Source organism: Ictalurus furcatus, chromosome 20, assembly GCF_023375685.1.
Source record: "Ictalurus furcatus strain D&B chromosome 20, Billie_1.0, whole genome shotgun sequence".
Taxonomy (NCBI): Eukaryota; Metazoa; Chordata; class Actinopteri; order Siluriformes; family Ictaluridae; genus Ictalurus; species Ictalurus furcatus.
Window position 1 is genome coordinate 19,791,588 of NC_071274.1, and position 17,181 is coordinate 19,808,768.

The 17,181-nt window shown below is 36.7% G+C and overlaps 1 protein-coding gene across 1 annotated transcript; it reads left to right on the forward strand.

Annotated features, from left to right (window-relative positions):
* Positions 1-1,106: 1,106 nt before the first annotated feature.
* Positions 1,107-15,982, forward strand: LOC128624041 (uncharacterized). The gene is made up of 21 exons (XM_053651320.1): positions 1,107-1,311; positions 1,477-1,797; positions 1,895-2,200; positions 2,764-2,812; positions 3,057-3,154; positions 4,364-4,419; positions 4,666-4,737; positions 4,944-4,988; positions 5,163-5,207; positions 5,352-5,405; positions 11,312-11,489; positions 11,674-12,000; positions 12,098-12,406; positions 12,476-12,566; positions 13,166-13,188; positions 13,274-13,322; positions 14,658-14,752; positions 14,985-15,240; positions 15,390-15,449; positions 15,682-15,753; positions 15,907-15,982. The coding sequence occupies exons 1-20, from the start codon at positions 1,275-1,277 to the stop codon at positions 15,713-15,715; spliced, it is 2,505 nt and encodes an 834-aa protein (XP_053507295.1). The 5' UTR covers positions 1,107-1,274; the 3' UTR covers positions 15,716-15,753; positions 15,907-15,982.
* The last annotated feature ends 1,199 nt before the right edge of the window (positions 15,983-17,181 follow it).

A 17,181-nucleotide genomic window follows, 5' to 3' on the forward strand; every position in this document is an offset into this window, starting at 1 on the left:
AACTAAATTAAGTTGTGGCGAAGCAGGCGAGGCCAACGCGAGGCAGCGGGTGGTTGCCACCACGGAGTGCATTAAAATTGTGTAATGCACACTTAGCTGTTGATTGTACCATGGTCACTTGCCAGCATTGACAAGTGAAATCTGTCATTGATGTTTGCAGTGCAAAAATAACGATTAATTTTCGTTAGTAATTTTATATACAGGTCGTTAGATCTAGAATTCTGCCTGCTCTAAATCAAACACAAAGATAAAGTAGTGCGATAAGATTAGAATTATTTGAATGAATTATAATGAATAGTTATGAGAGAGAGAGAGAGAGAGAGAGAGAGAGAGAGAGAGAGATTGTACGTGTCTGATTTACCTACTTTTGTGCTGCGTCTCTACAAATAACGTAGCTGTGAGTTTAACTACTGTATGCACCTGTAACTGTATGTTACTATGGTTACAATTGTTTATAGGCAGCACATTCATTTAGAATGGTGATTAACCTGACTGGAAGTATGTGTGCATTCAACGGTTTGAACGCACACCTTCCAGCCAATCAGAATCAAGTATTCAGACAGACCATGGTATAACTGTCAAATAGTTCCCTGGTCACTCAAATTTCTCGATTTCTCCAACGGAAATGGTGTTCTGACGAACTGATGCAACTAAAAGAGGAGTTGCAAAAAATTATATTTAACATTACTGTGTAATGTTTGTTGAGAAACAGGAAGTCTCAGACAGTCTTTCAACAGCTCTGAAAGCTTGAGTTTTTATCTACAGATCTCTTAAGATGGTAGCTTAGTTTTAACTTCTGTATTTAAATATTGATGCAGTAAAATTTGTTTCTTATTAAACTAAACATTATTGTGGTATCACAAAATTCTAAGGCCCTGTTTCAATAATGATGAAGAAGGTAGGAGTGACACATCACAGCTCCAGGGTCCTCAGTTCGATTCTGAGCCTATGTGGAGCGGCTAATGTTCTCATTGTGTCTATGTGGGTTTCCTCTGGGTTCCCTGAGTTCCTCTCACCTCTAAGAAACTGACAAACGCTTTTCATTTATAAGATATCTTTCCTATTACACTTTATCCAATTGGTAAGGAAGTTAAAACACACACACACACACGTGCACACACACACACACACGCATGCGCTTACGCACATACACTCTACTGTGGTTTTATATTGGGAAACATAGAATAAACAGGAAAGGTATGAGTTTCTACAGATACAGAACCGACTACACAGAGGAGTAGGACGTGAAAAACATTCTATTCAACAAATTTGCAATGTGCTGCCTTTTTATTTTCATTCTTTTCATTTCAAGTAAGTAGATTTTTATGGACTTCGATTACATTTACAAGTTCATGTACAGAGACAACCATTTAGTGTTGAATTAACGTGTCAACTATCAGTAATTTATGTGACTAGCAGAAATGAAATATTTTCTCTGAATTGAGTAGCAGCGGCATTTTTCCGTTTTCTATGCAGATTTTGGCAGTCAGGCATCGAGGAAATTAAGTCTTCAAACTGGAGCATCTGTCACCATCCCATGTCATTACGCTAGGAAATATGTACATCATAAGAAATACTGGTGCTATAATAATGGTGCGTCATTCGGATCCTGCACAATTCAGGCGTATACCAGTGAGACACAGGGGAACGTGACAGTGACTGATAACCCAGCTGAGAGTCTCTTTACTGTGATGATGAAAGATCTCCAGACAGAAAACACTGGATGGTACTGGTGTGCTGTAGAGATACATAGATTGAGAGATGTTTATGAAAATCTCTACATCACAGTGAAATCAGGTATTTGGTTGCAAGTTACAAATAATTAGTGAATTTAGCAGTGTTCTAATGTTGCTAAAGACTAATCATACATAACTGACTCTATATTTGTGCTCAGATCCTGATCTGTCTGTGATGGAGAGCAGCGTGAGTGGTGAGGAAGGAGGCAGCGTCACAGTCCAGTGTCTCTACAGCGCTGTGTATCAGAATACACAGAAGCAGTGGTGCAGATTTATAGACAAAGTGTGCAACACATTTAGGAGGACTGCCACATCCCAGAAGTCAGCAGTGAACCTCAGTGATGATGGGAGAGGATCCTTCAGTGTGCAGATGAGTGGACTGAAGAAGAGTGATGCTGGCTGGTACTGGTGCAGTGCAGGAGATCTGGAGGTTCCTGTTCACATTGCAGTTTATACTTCAACAGGTACCGAAACTTGACCTTATTTCATGAATTAAACAATTTCTGTAATTTAGTATCAAAGAAACAGACACGAGATTATTACATTACTATAATGCATACTGTCTTTGCCACTGAATATTAATATTAAACTGGTGGTTGATTGATTACGTTGGCCCAGCCAATTTAATAGATCAATATGAAGCATTTTAAGGTCGATCAGCCTTCAAGCACGGCCAGATAATAAAAGTGCTTGACTTCCCACTTTCATCTGCTCCAGCAATCACATTCTGCCATAAAATGCAATGAAACTCCTCAGAGAAAGCACTGACATTTGAGTTCCCATAGAACAAATGGTAAAGCTGAATTCCTAGATTTTAAAGATTTAATTAATGTAAGTTAATTTAATTGTATTAAACACTATTTATAAGATATTTTGGCACGAGCATTGACATTGGCCACTAAAAAACCCTGTATCGGTTGACCACCACATCAAACTTTTACCAGTGTGACATTTTCTTTTCTTGGTAATTTTGGATGAGCACATATCTACACCCTGAAGAATTCATTACACTGTCCTGTCGTTCCAGTTCCTCCAAATGGGACCAAAAATACAGATGAACAGACAGAAAATTCAATGTAAGTTTTGTCAGTTGAATGGTATTTCATTTTCGCCAGAAATTTCACAGAACCTTTAAGACAGCTGTACGTTTAAATACATGTGCTGTATTTTTTCACCCTGATGAGATGAAGTCAGACCTATTATTAATATACAATGTGAAATGTAATGAATATAATTTTTATGCTCTGATAGTATTAGATACTGTTTTGTAGTACAATACTAGAAAACCTCTATTGTGCGTACCATGTGTCTACATTACAGGCATGAACTGATGACTATTTGGCTTCTGCTGGCTGTAGGACTGGGGCTGCTGCTCATTCTGGTCAGCATTGTAGCTTACATGTTGAGGAAGACGTGCAGTAAGTGTTCACTCCTATTTATTTAATTTTTTGAAGTCTTTCAGGATGATTTTGAGGTTTACTGTTCTAATCAAATCATGCAATTTTGTGCACATTCTTTTTGCACAGACAGACCAATCAGATTTGTAAGGATGTCCTATACATATATAGGTGCCGCCCCCCATTACCGTGTTTGTGTAAAAAAAAAAAGAAGAAGAAAACAGAAAAAAGAAAACTAGGGAGAACTACATAAGCAACAAAACAAAAAAAACCCTGTACAGTATATACAGTATGTATACACAGGACTCAGTAGTAACATGAGAAACATGAGTGAACAATGATTGAGGGACATGACCAGGGCAGAGCTAGGTCAAGTTAAACCAACAAACAAAAACAAAAACACTTTGAAACAGCACATAGACATTTAAGCAGGGAATAAAACACAAAGAGGTGCACTCTTATAGAAAAAAAAATCAACGAAAAGCACCCTGAATTGTCTATTTTCCAATTAAATTAACACCTCCTTACAGAAAACCTGACCATATCTATAATTAGACCTTTTACTTTGTTAAATCCTTACAAATCCCCACATAGTCCACCATACAAATCCCCGAGAGATAGCCGTTACTATAAAAATGATAACATATTAGAACGAATGCATTAATACAGTGGTTCCCAAACTTTTCCAGGGCAAGGCCCCCCAAATGGCATTAACATTTGACCGAGGCCCCCCTTTTGCAAGATGTCTTTAAAACAAATTAAAAATCCAGACTTCTGAATATATCCCCTTTTTTATTATCAATAATTACATCTTGCATCTTTACATTACATTACATTAGGAATTGATTGTGTGTGTGTGGTTGTCTGAGAGTGAGAAAGAGAAAATCATGTATTTATTTATTTTTCACACCAAATTGTTGAGGCCCCCCGGGCGCCCCCTGGTGGCCCCCAAGGGGGCCGTGGCCCCCACTTTGAAAACCACTGCATTAATATACACTTGTGATTTGAGTTATAGCCGCTCCTACTGTCAGATAGCTGGTACTACTGCTGTCGTAGAAAATAAATCGTTACACCACAGTGAAGCTGAATTCCCAAATCCTACTGGTCAGAAGGTGTTGATTATTCATTTTCTAATTAACATCACCATGTTGTTGATTATTTTCCATCCACAAGTGTTTTATTTCTTACACAACTAACCTGTATAACTTGTTTTAATTATCTCACTTCCAGAGAAGGAAAATAATACAAGGATTAGAATGGAGAGCAACGATGCCACTGCTCACACGGTTAGTATTGTGTTAGATGCATGCTATAATCATCAGCAATCTGGTGCAGTTTTGCTATTGGTCTTCAAACATATATGACTTTATTTGCAGTTTTAAAATCTAATGTGTTGTGCGAAAAATAACAATTTCTCTTGAAATCCACAAACTTTTACACGTAAAATCACATATTTCATTTCATAAACACTACATGCCTGTGGGCTGTTCTGGAATCACAGAATAACCATGAATAAATACTCACACCCACAGCCACCATCAGCACTGGATCATGAAGGAGATGTGATCTACACCTCTGTGTTCAACGTAACCACAAATCAAACTGTAAGTAAGCCTGTAAATGACAGCAGTTGTCTAGAGCAGGGGTTTATTTGATTGAAGGAGGTACATTAGAGGAAAAAATATCTCCGTTAGTGATTGGTGTTTTATTAACCGTACCATGAGTACTATAACGAATTGGTAATAGTAGAAATAATCAGAATTTCCTCATATACTTTATCTCTAATCATTACAACTCGCCCGTTTTCCAGCATTCTCTGATAGTCAAAGATGACGAGGTGACCTACAGCAATATGGTATGAAGAAATTAATTAAATAAAAATGAAAAATAAATAAATGTAAATAATAATCTTATTTACATACTGGTTTCCTAACTAGATGTTAGTTTCCATAGCGTTTACCTATAGTGGTAGCTTTTATTACCAAAGTATATTCTTTATCTCTAATCATTATATCTGACCCATTTCCAGAATTCTCAGACATTCAAAAATGATGAGGTGACCTATGGCAATGTGGTATGAGAACTGTCTTATTTCTTTTATAAGCTGGTTTCTGACTAAATGCTGGATTTTACTTAGTGGTAGCTTTTATAACTGAAGAACACACATCCTAGTAATAATCAGATATTTTCCCTATGCTACATCTGCCCCATTTCCCAGCATCCTCCCAGAATCAGAGACGATGAGTTGACCTACAGCACTGTGGTTCATGAGTAAGAGGTGAGGAACTCTTACACAGAAGGACAAAATGCACTGATAATGCACTATGAACATCAATTCATTCATCTTTAATAATCAGTTTATCCTGGTCAGGGTCAAGGTAGATCCAGAGCCATTCATGGGAACCCTGGATGGAACAACAGTCCATACATTCACACATTGATTCACATCGAGGGGCACTTTATAGAGAAGTTAATCTACTGACAAGCATGTTTTGTTGGGGAGGAAAACCCAGAGGAAACCCACACAGAAATCAGAAGAACTTGGTGAACTCCACCCAGCTATTAACCAGAACTCAAGTCAAACTCCGGACCCTGGAGTCTTAGTGCCACCGTGACACCCATGGACTACATTCTTTACTTTGTACTTAATAGAACAATATATCTAACCAGACACATTTAAAATGATGATGTTTATTAATGATTTCCTGCTGGTAGATCAATCGAGTAATCTTTTAAGGCCAAGTCATACTGGACAAAGTTTATTTATTAATTTTTTTGGACCCACTGTCTCAAGCAATGCTGATATGTAAAACTGAGGAAGTGAGCTTGTGACATTAAAATTTAATTTGCTATTGTCAAATTGGGCTTAGTAAAGCAAAGTGCCATCATCTGATGTGACTTCATTCTTTTGCTCTGCTGAGTAGTCAGCACATAGACATAAACAAAACACAGACAAAACACAACTGAGTGTGTAAATCACACGCACAAAACGAAACACAAAAAAGTGTGTAAACTGCAAAGGAAGTGTATAAATCGCAAAGGAAATCACTTTAACTATCCACTATACAGTACAGCGAGGGAAATAAGTATTGGACGTGTCAACATTTTTTTCAGTAAATATATTTCCAATGAGACTATGCATATGAAATTTTCACCAGACTTTGGTATTAACTCAAGAGATCCGGAAATATAAAGAATTCACAATGTTAAAGTCCATAAATAAAGTTATGTGTAATAAAGTGGAAAGACACTGATGTCTGGTGAAAATTTCATTTATGATGAATAGCCTCATAGGAAATATATTTACTGAAAAATAATTTCCCCCACAGTATGTCAGCATGGGCCAAGTCTTCTTATTGAAAAAATCGTGGTTATTTTAGCCGGTCAGTCACTAAGGCGCGCTGTGGTTATAGACCACATTTTGAACGTAGCAGGAAGAGGAACTGCTTGAGGTACTACAGACACAGTAACAACTTAGCAGAGGAGCAGGACACAAGAAAACCCTCACATTTTATTCAACATCAGAACAAATCTAACATGAAGTGCTTTTTAATTTCTACATAGTTCTACATAGACATTTTAATGGATTACCCAGATAGTTCCAAGCTGCCACTGCTGGGCCCTTGAGCAAGACCCTTAACCCTCAAATGCTCAGTTGTATAAATTAGAGAAATGTAAGTCACACTGGATAAGGGCGTCTGCCTGTATATGTAAATGAATAACGCAATGGTTATTTTCATATAACAGCACGGTCTGTCGTGTGTTATTCCTTACATATTGGGTTAGAACACCGTATTTTATTCCATTATTTGTCTGTCTGTCTGTCAGACCAGTACAGAACTTACTTTCTTAGTCAATGGAGATTCTCTGTCATATTATATAAGTGCATTCTTTTTCTAAACAATTAACACCGGATGAGGAACACTTGTGCGCTATTGCATTGTTAATTATAATTTAGCTAGTGTCCTACATATTTCTGTTTCTATGCTACATTTTCAATTAAGAACCAAATATCGGAAAACGACTAAAAAGGCTTGTTATTTTATTATTCATTTACAAATAGAAAACAAAAAACAAACCTAATAAGTCATTTCCGTTCTTTCGACCTCATGCTCAATTAAAAATAAGAAAAATGGGTCAAATTTCAGATTTCATTTGAACATTTTTTCCCCCTCCCAGATAAGCAAAATTTGTCTGGCCCACTTGTGGGCCACATACTTGCTTTAGTTCTGGCCCAGTATACGCCTGGGTCCTGGGAAAACCGACACACAATTTCCTCTGGCCCAGATCTGGCCCACACACTGAAAACCGACACATATACAATTTCCTCCGGTCCACACACTGCAAAGTGACCTATATTGTTTATGTGGTCCAGGTCTGGCCCGCACACTGTAAAGTGACTTATATTGTTTATGTGGTCCAGGTCTGGCCCACACATTGTAAGACAGATCTGGCTGAGAGTCGGCTTGGTCCCCAGGTCAAATGTGGCCTGGAAACTGCTAAACGTACTTCATTTTAGCAGAGAAACACAAATTCAAACATTTAATACGATTAAGGGCTTTTATTAAACATTAACAAATACACTACAATATGAACATTTATTAACACAATTTTAAAAACAACAAAAATAACAAGTAAATATATTACAGTATATTTAAAGACAAAAAAAAAAATAAAAATACAAATCTCTCTCACACACACATACACACAGCTACCAACACACGTGCACACAAATAAATTCAATCACTTAAACATCAAGGACTTTTATAAACAACTCAGAAATACAATATGAACCATATGAATTCATACAATATGAATATTTATTAACAAATAAAATAAATCAAACAAATATATTTACATTTAGTAAAGAAAAGACATATAGAGAACATACAGTTAATACTCTTAAAATAAGATGGATCATAAAAATCCCATGTTGTTGTTTATTTAGTTCTGTCCTGAATAAGCTATTTCACATAACAGATGTTTACATGTAGTCCACAAGATAATAGCTGAATTGATAAAAAAAAAACCCTGTTCAAAAGTTTACACACCCTTGATTCTTAATACTGTGTGTCGTTACCTGCATGATCCACCACTGTGTTTATGTTTTGTGAGAGTTGTTCATGAGTCCCTTGTTTGTCCTGAGCAGTTAAACTGCCCCGCAGTTTACACCTGCCGCAACTACACCTGCTTTCAACCGAGATTGGCCCACATAACAAAACCCGTCTGTCAGCCAGAAGTGGTATGGACAGTCGGCAGGGCTCTGGGTAATTTACTTTTCACCGATACCGGCATTGAGCCGGCAGTGGCGCATATCTACCGTAATACTATCTGGGCTGGTTTTGATGTGACCCGGAAGTTCACGCGTTGTGCTGGATAACGGTCTTTTTCCTTTTCTATTTTTTCTCTCCTTTTTTTTTTTTTTTTTTTGCTGAAGATCGTAAAGAGTTTTGTGATATGTAAAGGATTCAGACGTGTAACCCTGAAAGAGGACTGCAGAAAAACTGCATCGCTGCAGAAAAATAACTGCGGTTAAACCATTTGCTCTGATAGCACGGTTACTCTAGCCACACGTAAAAAAATAAAATAAGATAAAAAAAATGGAGGGGCGCAGCTTTTACACACTTAGCGGTAATAGCGCCTCAAGCGGAAATGGAGCGTCCGCGAGCTCCTACACAACCAAAACACTTAACTTTCTACAAAATGTCTACAAAAGACACTATAAAGCTTAAAGCAAAATTAAAAAATACATTTACTAAAATCATATTTTAAAACATCTAATAATAAAATCTACTGTAGAATTTTGTCGTAATTGCTATTCAAAATCACAAGATCTGTCAATTTAATTAGAGCCAGGATTATAAAATGGACGATTCAAATTGGTAGATGATTTTACCCAGTCACATCATTGTGTTCAGGTTTATTTATTTATTTACTTGTTGTGCTGTCATGCAGTTTTTCTGCACTACTTTGAGGGTTAAGATGGTGATGGTGGTGGATGGGTCAATGTGTGGTCTTTTTGTATGACCACAAATGGATTATTTAAATGAAGTGGTAGTTCTCAGTTCTCCATATGTAACTATAAATACAGACAAAGCTACAGACATAGTGTCAGTTTTACAGTTTTAAAATACATTTCACTGAGCTCTTCACATGGCTGGGCTTTACACGTTAGCACATGTATTTATCTTATTAGAGGAAGCCAGCAAGTTTTTTTATTATTTATTTATTTATTTATTTATTTATATAAACACTGCAGGATGGCAATTAACTTATGAACTTATATATATATATATATATATATATATATATATATATATATATATATATATATATATATGACTCTGACAGTGTGGTGCAAACATACAAAGCTTAGACTGACATGAATTAATGAAACTAGAAAAGTTTTATCATGTATATTAGTGTCTGCATGGCAAGGACATGCAATGATATCTGGTGGGCATCCGGTGGCTGTAGGACTGGGACTGCTGTTTATTCTGCTCAGTATTATATTCTTAGGGGGTTTTCAAAGACAGCTTTAAGATTTTGCTGCTTTGCTGTAATGCATAAACTGAATCATGGCCATTCATTTTGCACCAACAAGCAACTATCCTGCAAATGTCCTAAAAATACATTAGGTGCTGCCACCCATCGGTGTGCTCTTGTGACGAGAGAAAACGAGGGAAACTAAGACTCAAGACTTCACACACTGCACAGGCAGGAAAGTATACAGTATATACAGTATATATATATATATATATATATATATATATATATATATATATATATATATATATATAAAGGGCTAGATAGAAACATGAGTGAGGCGCATGACCATGACAGAGCTAGATCAGGAACAAAGAAGACAGGAAGGAAGCAGCATTTTTGTGACAGCAAGCACAGTTAAGACATGAATGAAACACAACAGGTTGGGCTGTTATAGGAATGTTATCAGCAAGAACACCCCAAAGATGGTTTCCTATAGCAGTACATTTTGGAAGTGTTTTAGACAACAGCAATTTGGCAAAAATTACAATTATTTACTTATCAAGGAACATTTTTATTAGTTTAACATGACTAAATAGAACTATAAATTTGATTAAGAAAGTGTGGTTTCACACATTTTAAAGGTACAACAATCCACTGTTTGAAGAAGACTTCAAGAGCAGACATATAGAAGTCATACCACAAGATGCAACCATTCATCAGTGGAAGGTCAGATTGGAATTTGCAAAAAAAATACAGAGATGAGTCACAGAAGTTCTGGAACCAAGATTAACCTCGACCAAAATGATGGAAAGGCCAAAGTGTGGAGAAAGAAAGGATCTGCTCACGATCCAAAACATACAAGCTAACAGGGCAAGCATGGTGGTGGTAGTGTCATGGCTTGGGCTCGCATGGCTGCTTCTGGAACAGGCTCACTGATCTTTATTGATGATGTAACTCATGATGGTAGCAGCAGAATGAATTAATATGTCTACAGAAACACTCTGTCTGCCAATTTATAGAGAAATGCATCCTGTAAATTTCGGTACAAGCCTGGAAAAGCATTGCAAAAGAAGAATACAACAATCTGATAACATCAGTAGGTCACTGGCTTGACAAGCAAGTGGATATGCAACCATAAGTTAAGTATTATTTATTTTAGACGATCCGTTCCTATACTTTCGCTCACCTAAAAATAGGGTGGTCTGCTAGAAAAGGTGCCAAGTTTTTAAAACAAATCTAGGTGTAAATGTCTGGAAATGAAAGCTGAAATTCTGATCTGTTGTCTCATATTCATCTTTTGATCTCAAATACAAATGTATCTAGTCTACAGCAAAAACCAAAGACTTAGCCTTGCTGTTCCAATACTTTTGGAGGGGACTGTATATCGTATTGGAACAAGCACATTCATATACACCTGTGATTTTAACAACAATCAGAATTACTGGCCTAGAGAGTTAGCTTTACATGACATATTTCCACAGATATTTGAATAAGGAAATTAAATACAGGAATTAATGAGTGAATCTGCAACAAAAGCAGCCTACATGATAGTGCCATCAGAGCTGAGATATAAGACAATACATTTTAATTTGCTATTGTAAAATTGGGTTTTTTGGGGCAAACTACCATCATCTATATGGCAGTGTATCAGGTATTTAATCAGTTTAGATGGTCTGTCACTAAATTAAGACACTCTGTGGTTTTGGACTACACTGTAAGATTATCAGGAAGAGGAACTGCTTGAGCTGCTACAGACACAGCGACAACTTCTCAGAGAAGCAGGACGCAAGAAAACTCTCACATTTTATTCAACATCAGAACAAATCTAACATGAGCTGCTTTTTCATTTTTATTCTCTTCACTTCCAGTAAGTACATTTCTCATGCACTCTTCTATACTATTTTACATTCTTGTGCAGAATAAACCATTGATACATCAAAAACCTAACGCATTGAACTGATTTATCCATCATCAGTAATATCTTGTATTATCAAGTATCAAATATTTTATTTTCACTGAGTAATAGTAGTGTTTTTCTGTTCTGTGTGCAGGTGTTGCCAGTCAGGCATGGAGGCAGTTTAGTTTTAAAACTGGAGCATCTGTCACCATCCCGTGTCGTTATGGTAGGACATATATACAGCATAAGAAATACTGGTGCTTTGACGCTTCTGCAGCATACAATTACTGCAAAATTCAGGCGTATGCCAATGAGACACAGGGGAAAGTGACAGTGACTGATAACCCAGCTGAGAGTCTCTTTACTGTGACTATGAATAATCTCCAGACAGAAAACACTGGAACGTACTGGTGTGTTGTAGAGATAGGTGGAATAATGAAGGTGGATGATTACGAAGCCCTTCATATCACAGTGAAATCAGGTATTAAGTTAAAATCTGCAAATAATTAGTGAATTTAGCAGTGTTCTAATGTTGCTAAAGATTAATCATACATAACTGACTCTATATTTGTGCTCAGATCCTGATCTGTCTGTGATGGAGAGCAGAGTGAGTGGTGAGGAAGGAGGCAGCGTCACAGTCCAGTGTCCCTACAGCACTAAGTATCGGAATAAAATGAAGCAGTGGTGCAGATTTATAGACAGCCGCTGCAACAATATGGGGAGGACTGCCACATCCCAGAATTCAGCAGTGCAGGTCAGTGATGATGGGAGAGGATCCCTCAGTGTGCAGATGAGTGGACTGAAGAAGAGTGATGCTGGCTGGTACTGGTGCAGTGCAGGAGATCTGCAGGTTCCTGTTCACATCAGTGTCTGTGATCCACCTCCAGGTATTATCACATACACTGACCTCTACTTTAACAAATGAAAATCACACTGATTATTTTTCTTTTTCTTAGTTGTGACTACAGCACTGACTACAGCAGTGACTACAGTGACTACAACCAGTGTAGCAGTGACTACAACCACTCAACATGTCAGTACTTACACGTAAGTAGGAAAGCTCCATTTTATTTAGGCATGCTGTTGTCCTCTGCAGTTTTACAGATTTTCTATATTTATTAACTTATTCAAATAAGAATGTGTTCTTAATGTACAAAACCAACACCCTGTTATTGAATATGTTGACCAGTATATGAGATATTATCTTGCTAGTTCTACTTTCTCATATCATACGAGTTAAATGCACTGACCATTTAATAATGTATTTTTTATGAGTCTGTGATGTGAGTGGATTAAATTAAATTGTATATTTAATTCTGAGCTTGAAATAGCAAATTAAGCATAATAAAATAGCTAAATCTTACACATTGATCATAATCCTATAGCCACATTAAATGAAACTGCACATGGATTACTACACTGTGCACAAGAAAACAATGAATCTTTTAGTGACCTTTCCAGGGTTCTCTACACATTCTCTACACAGGGGATCTCAAACTAGGGGTCTCTTGACTTCCAAATGTAAGAGCTAATCAAGAGTTAGCTAGCAGATGGGGACTGGAAAATGCCCCATGTATATGTATGAAGGAAAACATTTTAAATGGTCAAGTTTTTCTTTCTGACTTTTTCTTTCATGTTTTAAACAGATCTGGCTCGAAGCACAGTTCAGGTAGCATCAGATGGACATGTTTGAGAAAATTAGTTCAACTGTTCTTCTTAACACATTTCTAACTATTGTTATTTCTCACCCACAGCAACATCCGTCACTAGCATCACATCAGTTTCTAGAGGTGGTAACACCATGTGAGTGCAAACACACACTTATTCTTTCTTGTAGAACATGTTGAACACATTTAGGCTATGATGTTGTTCTCTGCAGTTTTACAGATATTTAAATTGATTCTCTTATTCAAAGATGAACATGTGCTTAGTGTGCAAAACAAACACTGCGGTATTTAAGCAGTAAATGAACATGTGACCATTACATGAGATACTTTATTGCTAGTAGAAAATTTGTCATGTTACAAGGGCTTATGTAAATACATGAAATTAATGAGTACCATATCTATAGGAAAGAGAAATATAGTACTGATGTCATATTATATTTATATGTACTTTGTTTACAGTATTTAAGTACTTAATTATAATATAAAAAGTAACATTACAGTGCACCATGTATTCCATTACTATAACGAGAGTAGTTTGAGACTTCCCACCTCTTCCTTAGCTAGAGGATATAAACTGGAAACTGACCAAATTAGGAGAAAAAAATGAGCATGAGTCTTTATTGGTCACAAATACATTACAATACAGTGAATTTCTTTTCTTACCAAAGCATGCCAGGAAGTTGGGGTCAGAGCTCAGGGTCAGCCATGATAGGCCAAGCACCTCTGGAGCAAAGAGGGTTAGCTCAAGGGCAGTGACAGCTCCAGCTTGGCAGTGGGGCTTGAACTTCTGATCTTCTGATTAATAACCCAGAGCCTTGACCACTAAGCCATAGCCTTCTGAGGAGTAGCCCAAAGCCTTAACCGCTATGCCACTACTGCCTCTAGCTCTCTATCTATCTATCTATCTATCTAAAATTGCTATACTTCATTATAATTCAATTCAATTCAATTCAATTTTATTTGTATAGCACTTTTTACAATAGACATTGTCTCAAAGCAGCTTTACAGAAATATCAACATGGTATACAGATATTAAAGGTGCGAATTTATCCCAACTGAGCAAGCCACTGAGTGGCGACGGTGGCAAGGAAAAACTCCCTAAGATGTTTTAAGAGGAAGAAACCTTGAGAGGAACCCGACTCAGAAGGGAACCCATCCTCATCTGGGTAACAACAGATAGTGTGAAAAAGTTCATTATGGATTTATATGAAGTCTGTATGGATAATACATGCATAATAATGTGCATTGTGCAGTATGGTGGTGCTAGCAGGTATCACTACTGCCTCACAGCTTTACGGACCCTGGTTTGAACCTGAGGTCTAACTACAGTCTGTTCATGTTCTCCCACCTCTCAAAAACATGCCAGTAGGATGATTTGGCTACTGGCGAGGAATGATTGATTAAATGAATTATGAATATTCTGCACTGCCATTGATTCAGCCAGTCTGTACTAACAAATGTGTGTCTACAGTGAGCATGAGACCCTGATCTACTGGTACCTGGTGGCCATTATTTTGCTACTGGTCATACTGGTCATCATCGTCTGCGTGCTAAGAAGGAAATACAGTAAGTGTCCCTGGTGTGTCTCTAAAATTTAGGTGAGGGTGCTCACTGGTGGCAGAGGGGTTAGAATATTATTATTATTATTATTATTATTATTATTATTATTATTATTATTAGTAGTAGTAGTAGTAGTAGTAGTATTTTTATTAACATGTGAGTATGTGTTCCCTTATTTGAATATAATTGAATTCAGGTGAGTAAATTAGCTTTATTCCCTCTTTCTAACTTCCTGAAGCAGAGAATCAAATCAGGACCAGAGACAGGAGCAATGACACCACAGTTCACACAGTTAGTACTGCATTTGATTTGTGGCTTAATGCAGTCCGAAATCATGTTATCTTTATTTTAGTACCTTTAGTACCTTTTAGCACTTTTAATGAACTGTTGTCATCACAATCATCTCATCTGTTCAGGCTGAGAGTGAGGGATCATACAGCTCAATTGCTTTCAAGTCAAGAAAGAAGAAATCAGAACAAAGGAACCTGGAGCAGGTTCGTCTTTATTTTAAAGCATGTAACACAGTTGTTTGTGTACTGTAATGTTCTAACCTGTGTTTGAGTAATATAATTGCTTTTGTGTGTGTGTGTGTATGTGTGTGTGTGTGTGTGTGTGTGTGTGTGTGTGTGTGTGTGTGAAACAGCGCACTTTTACAGCTGAAGACTCTGTTATATACAGCTCTGTGGCTGTTTCAAAGCCAAAGGTAAGACAGCAATCCATTGGTCCATTTCTACATATGTTTCCAAATAATAATAATAATAATAATAATAATAATAATAATTATTATTATTATTATTATTATTAGTAGTAGTAGTAGTAGTAGTATTGTTGCTGTTGTTGCTGTTATATGAATAATGTTATTAAGTGGATTATTATTAAAAAACATTTATTAATTATTATTGAAGATTTAACAAAGCAATTTCTTACATCCGCAGGCTTCAGCGTCAACAGATAATGAGCAGGACATGACCTACAGCTTTGTAAAAATCGCTTCCAAGAATAAAACTGTGAGTAAATTCCTTTAAATGAAGTGTATTCCAGTACAATCCAAGCTAAGAAACTAAGTGTATAAATCCATAATAACTATTTTACTGACTAATCAAACAGGGACTGGTTTTATTTTGAGACTCTGATTAGTCTTTATTCATATCCTGTTCTAGAAGTCTCCAAAAGATGTTGGTGATGAGACAATCTACAGCAGCATGGTTTGCTAGTAAGAGATGTGTGATTAAAAAAAAAATCTCTGTGTGTGTGTCTCTCTCTCTCTCTCTCTCTCTCTCTCTCTCTCTATATATATATATACACACAGTGCTGTGAAAATGTATTTGCCCCATCCTGATTTCTTCTATTTTTGTGTATCTTATACTAAATTGTTTCAGAAATGTTTTGTTTGAAATGTATTGAGTACCATATCTATAGGAAAGCAAAATGTAATAGTGATATCATTTAATTCTTCATAATAATGTGCCCCAGCAGTGGGAAGTAACGTACTACATGTACTACGGTTACAGTACTTAAGTACATGGTTCACTGTAATGACACTTTTTTTATTCTGATTAAATTAAAGTACTTAATGATACTGTGCAGTACATTTACCTGAGGTTTTTTATCTTCTTAATTTTTGCACAAATAAAACGTACAAAATATAAAATGTAAAAGTTCTATTTCAAAGCCCAATCAAAATAAAGCCATTTCCTGCTGAAAGTCTATGACACGTAAACTGTGACTGGCCGTGAGAATGTTCTTCTTCCTTTTGTTCAGGACTGCAGGGTGGTTTCTTTCAGAATTAGTGAGGTTTTCCTGTTTGCTCAGTTCTTTGCTCAGTATTAATAGGAACGTTCTCACCTCATGCCCATGATCATACCGTTACATGTGTAGCTGTTAAAGGACCCCACTACATTACTGCCCTCCTCACTGATCGCACTGAATCTGTTACAGTCTGGCTTCATGGCTGCCTTGGCAAAATTAAAATTAGATTCTCCACCGGGACTTAGTAACATGAGGGAACAAGATGGTTAAGTCGTGGCTACTTCTGAATAAAGCATGATCATTATATTGTGCTCCCAAACTAGAGTGTCCATATTTACACTAACCACCAGGCACTAGGGGAAACAGCCATGGCTCATCAGCTTTAGATAATATGTTGACACTAGTAAAGTTTACAGTACATGCCATTTCTTTTCTGAAATGTAAAAAAAAAGTATTTTCCCCATCCAGATTTCTTCTGTTTTTGTGTATATCTCATACTAAAAAGTTTTAGATCTTAAAATGAAATGTAACATAAAACAAAGGCGACCTGGGTCAACACACAATACAGTTTTAATTGATTTATTTTATTGAAGCAAAACAAGTTATCCAGGCGCACGGTGGCTTAGTGTTTAGCACGTTCTCCTCACACCTTCAGGGTCGGGGGTTCAATTCCCACCGTGGCCCTG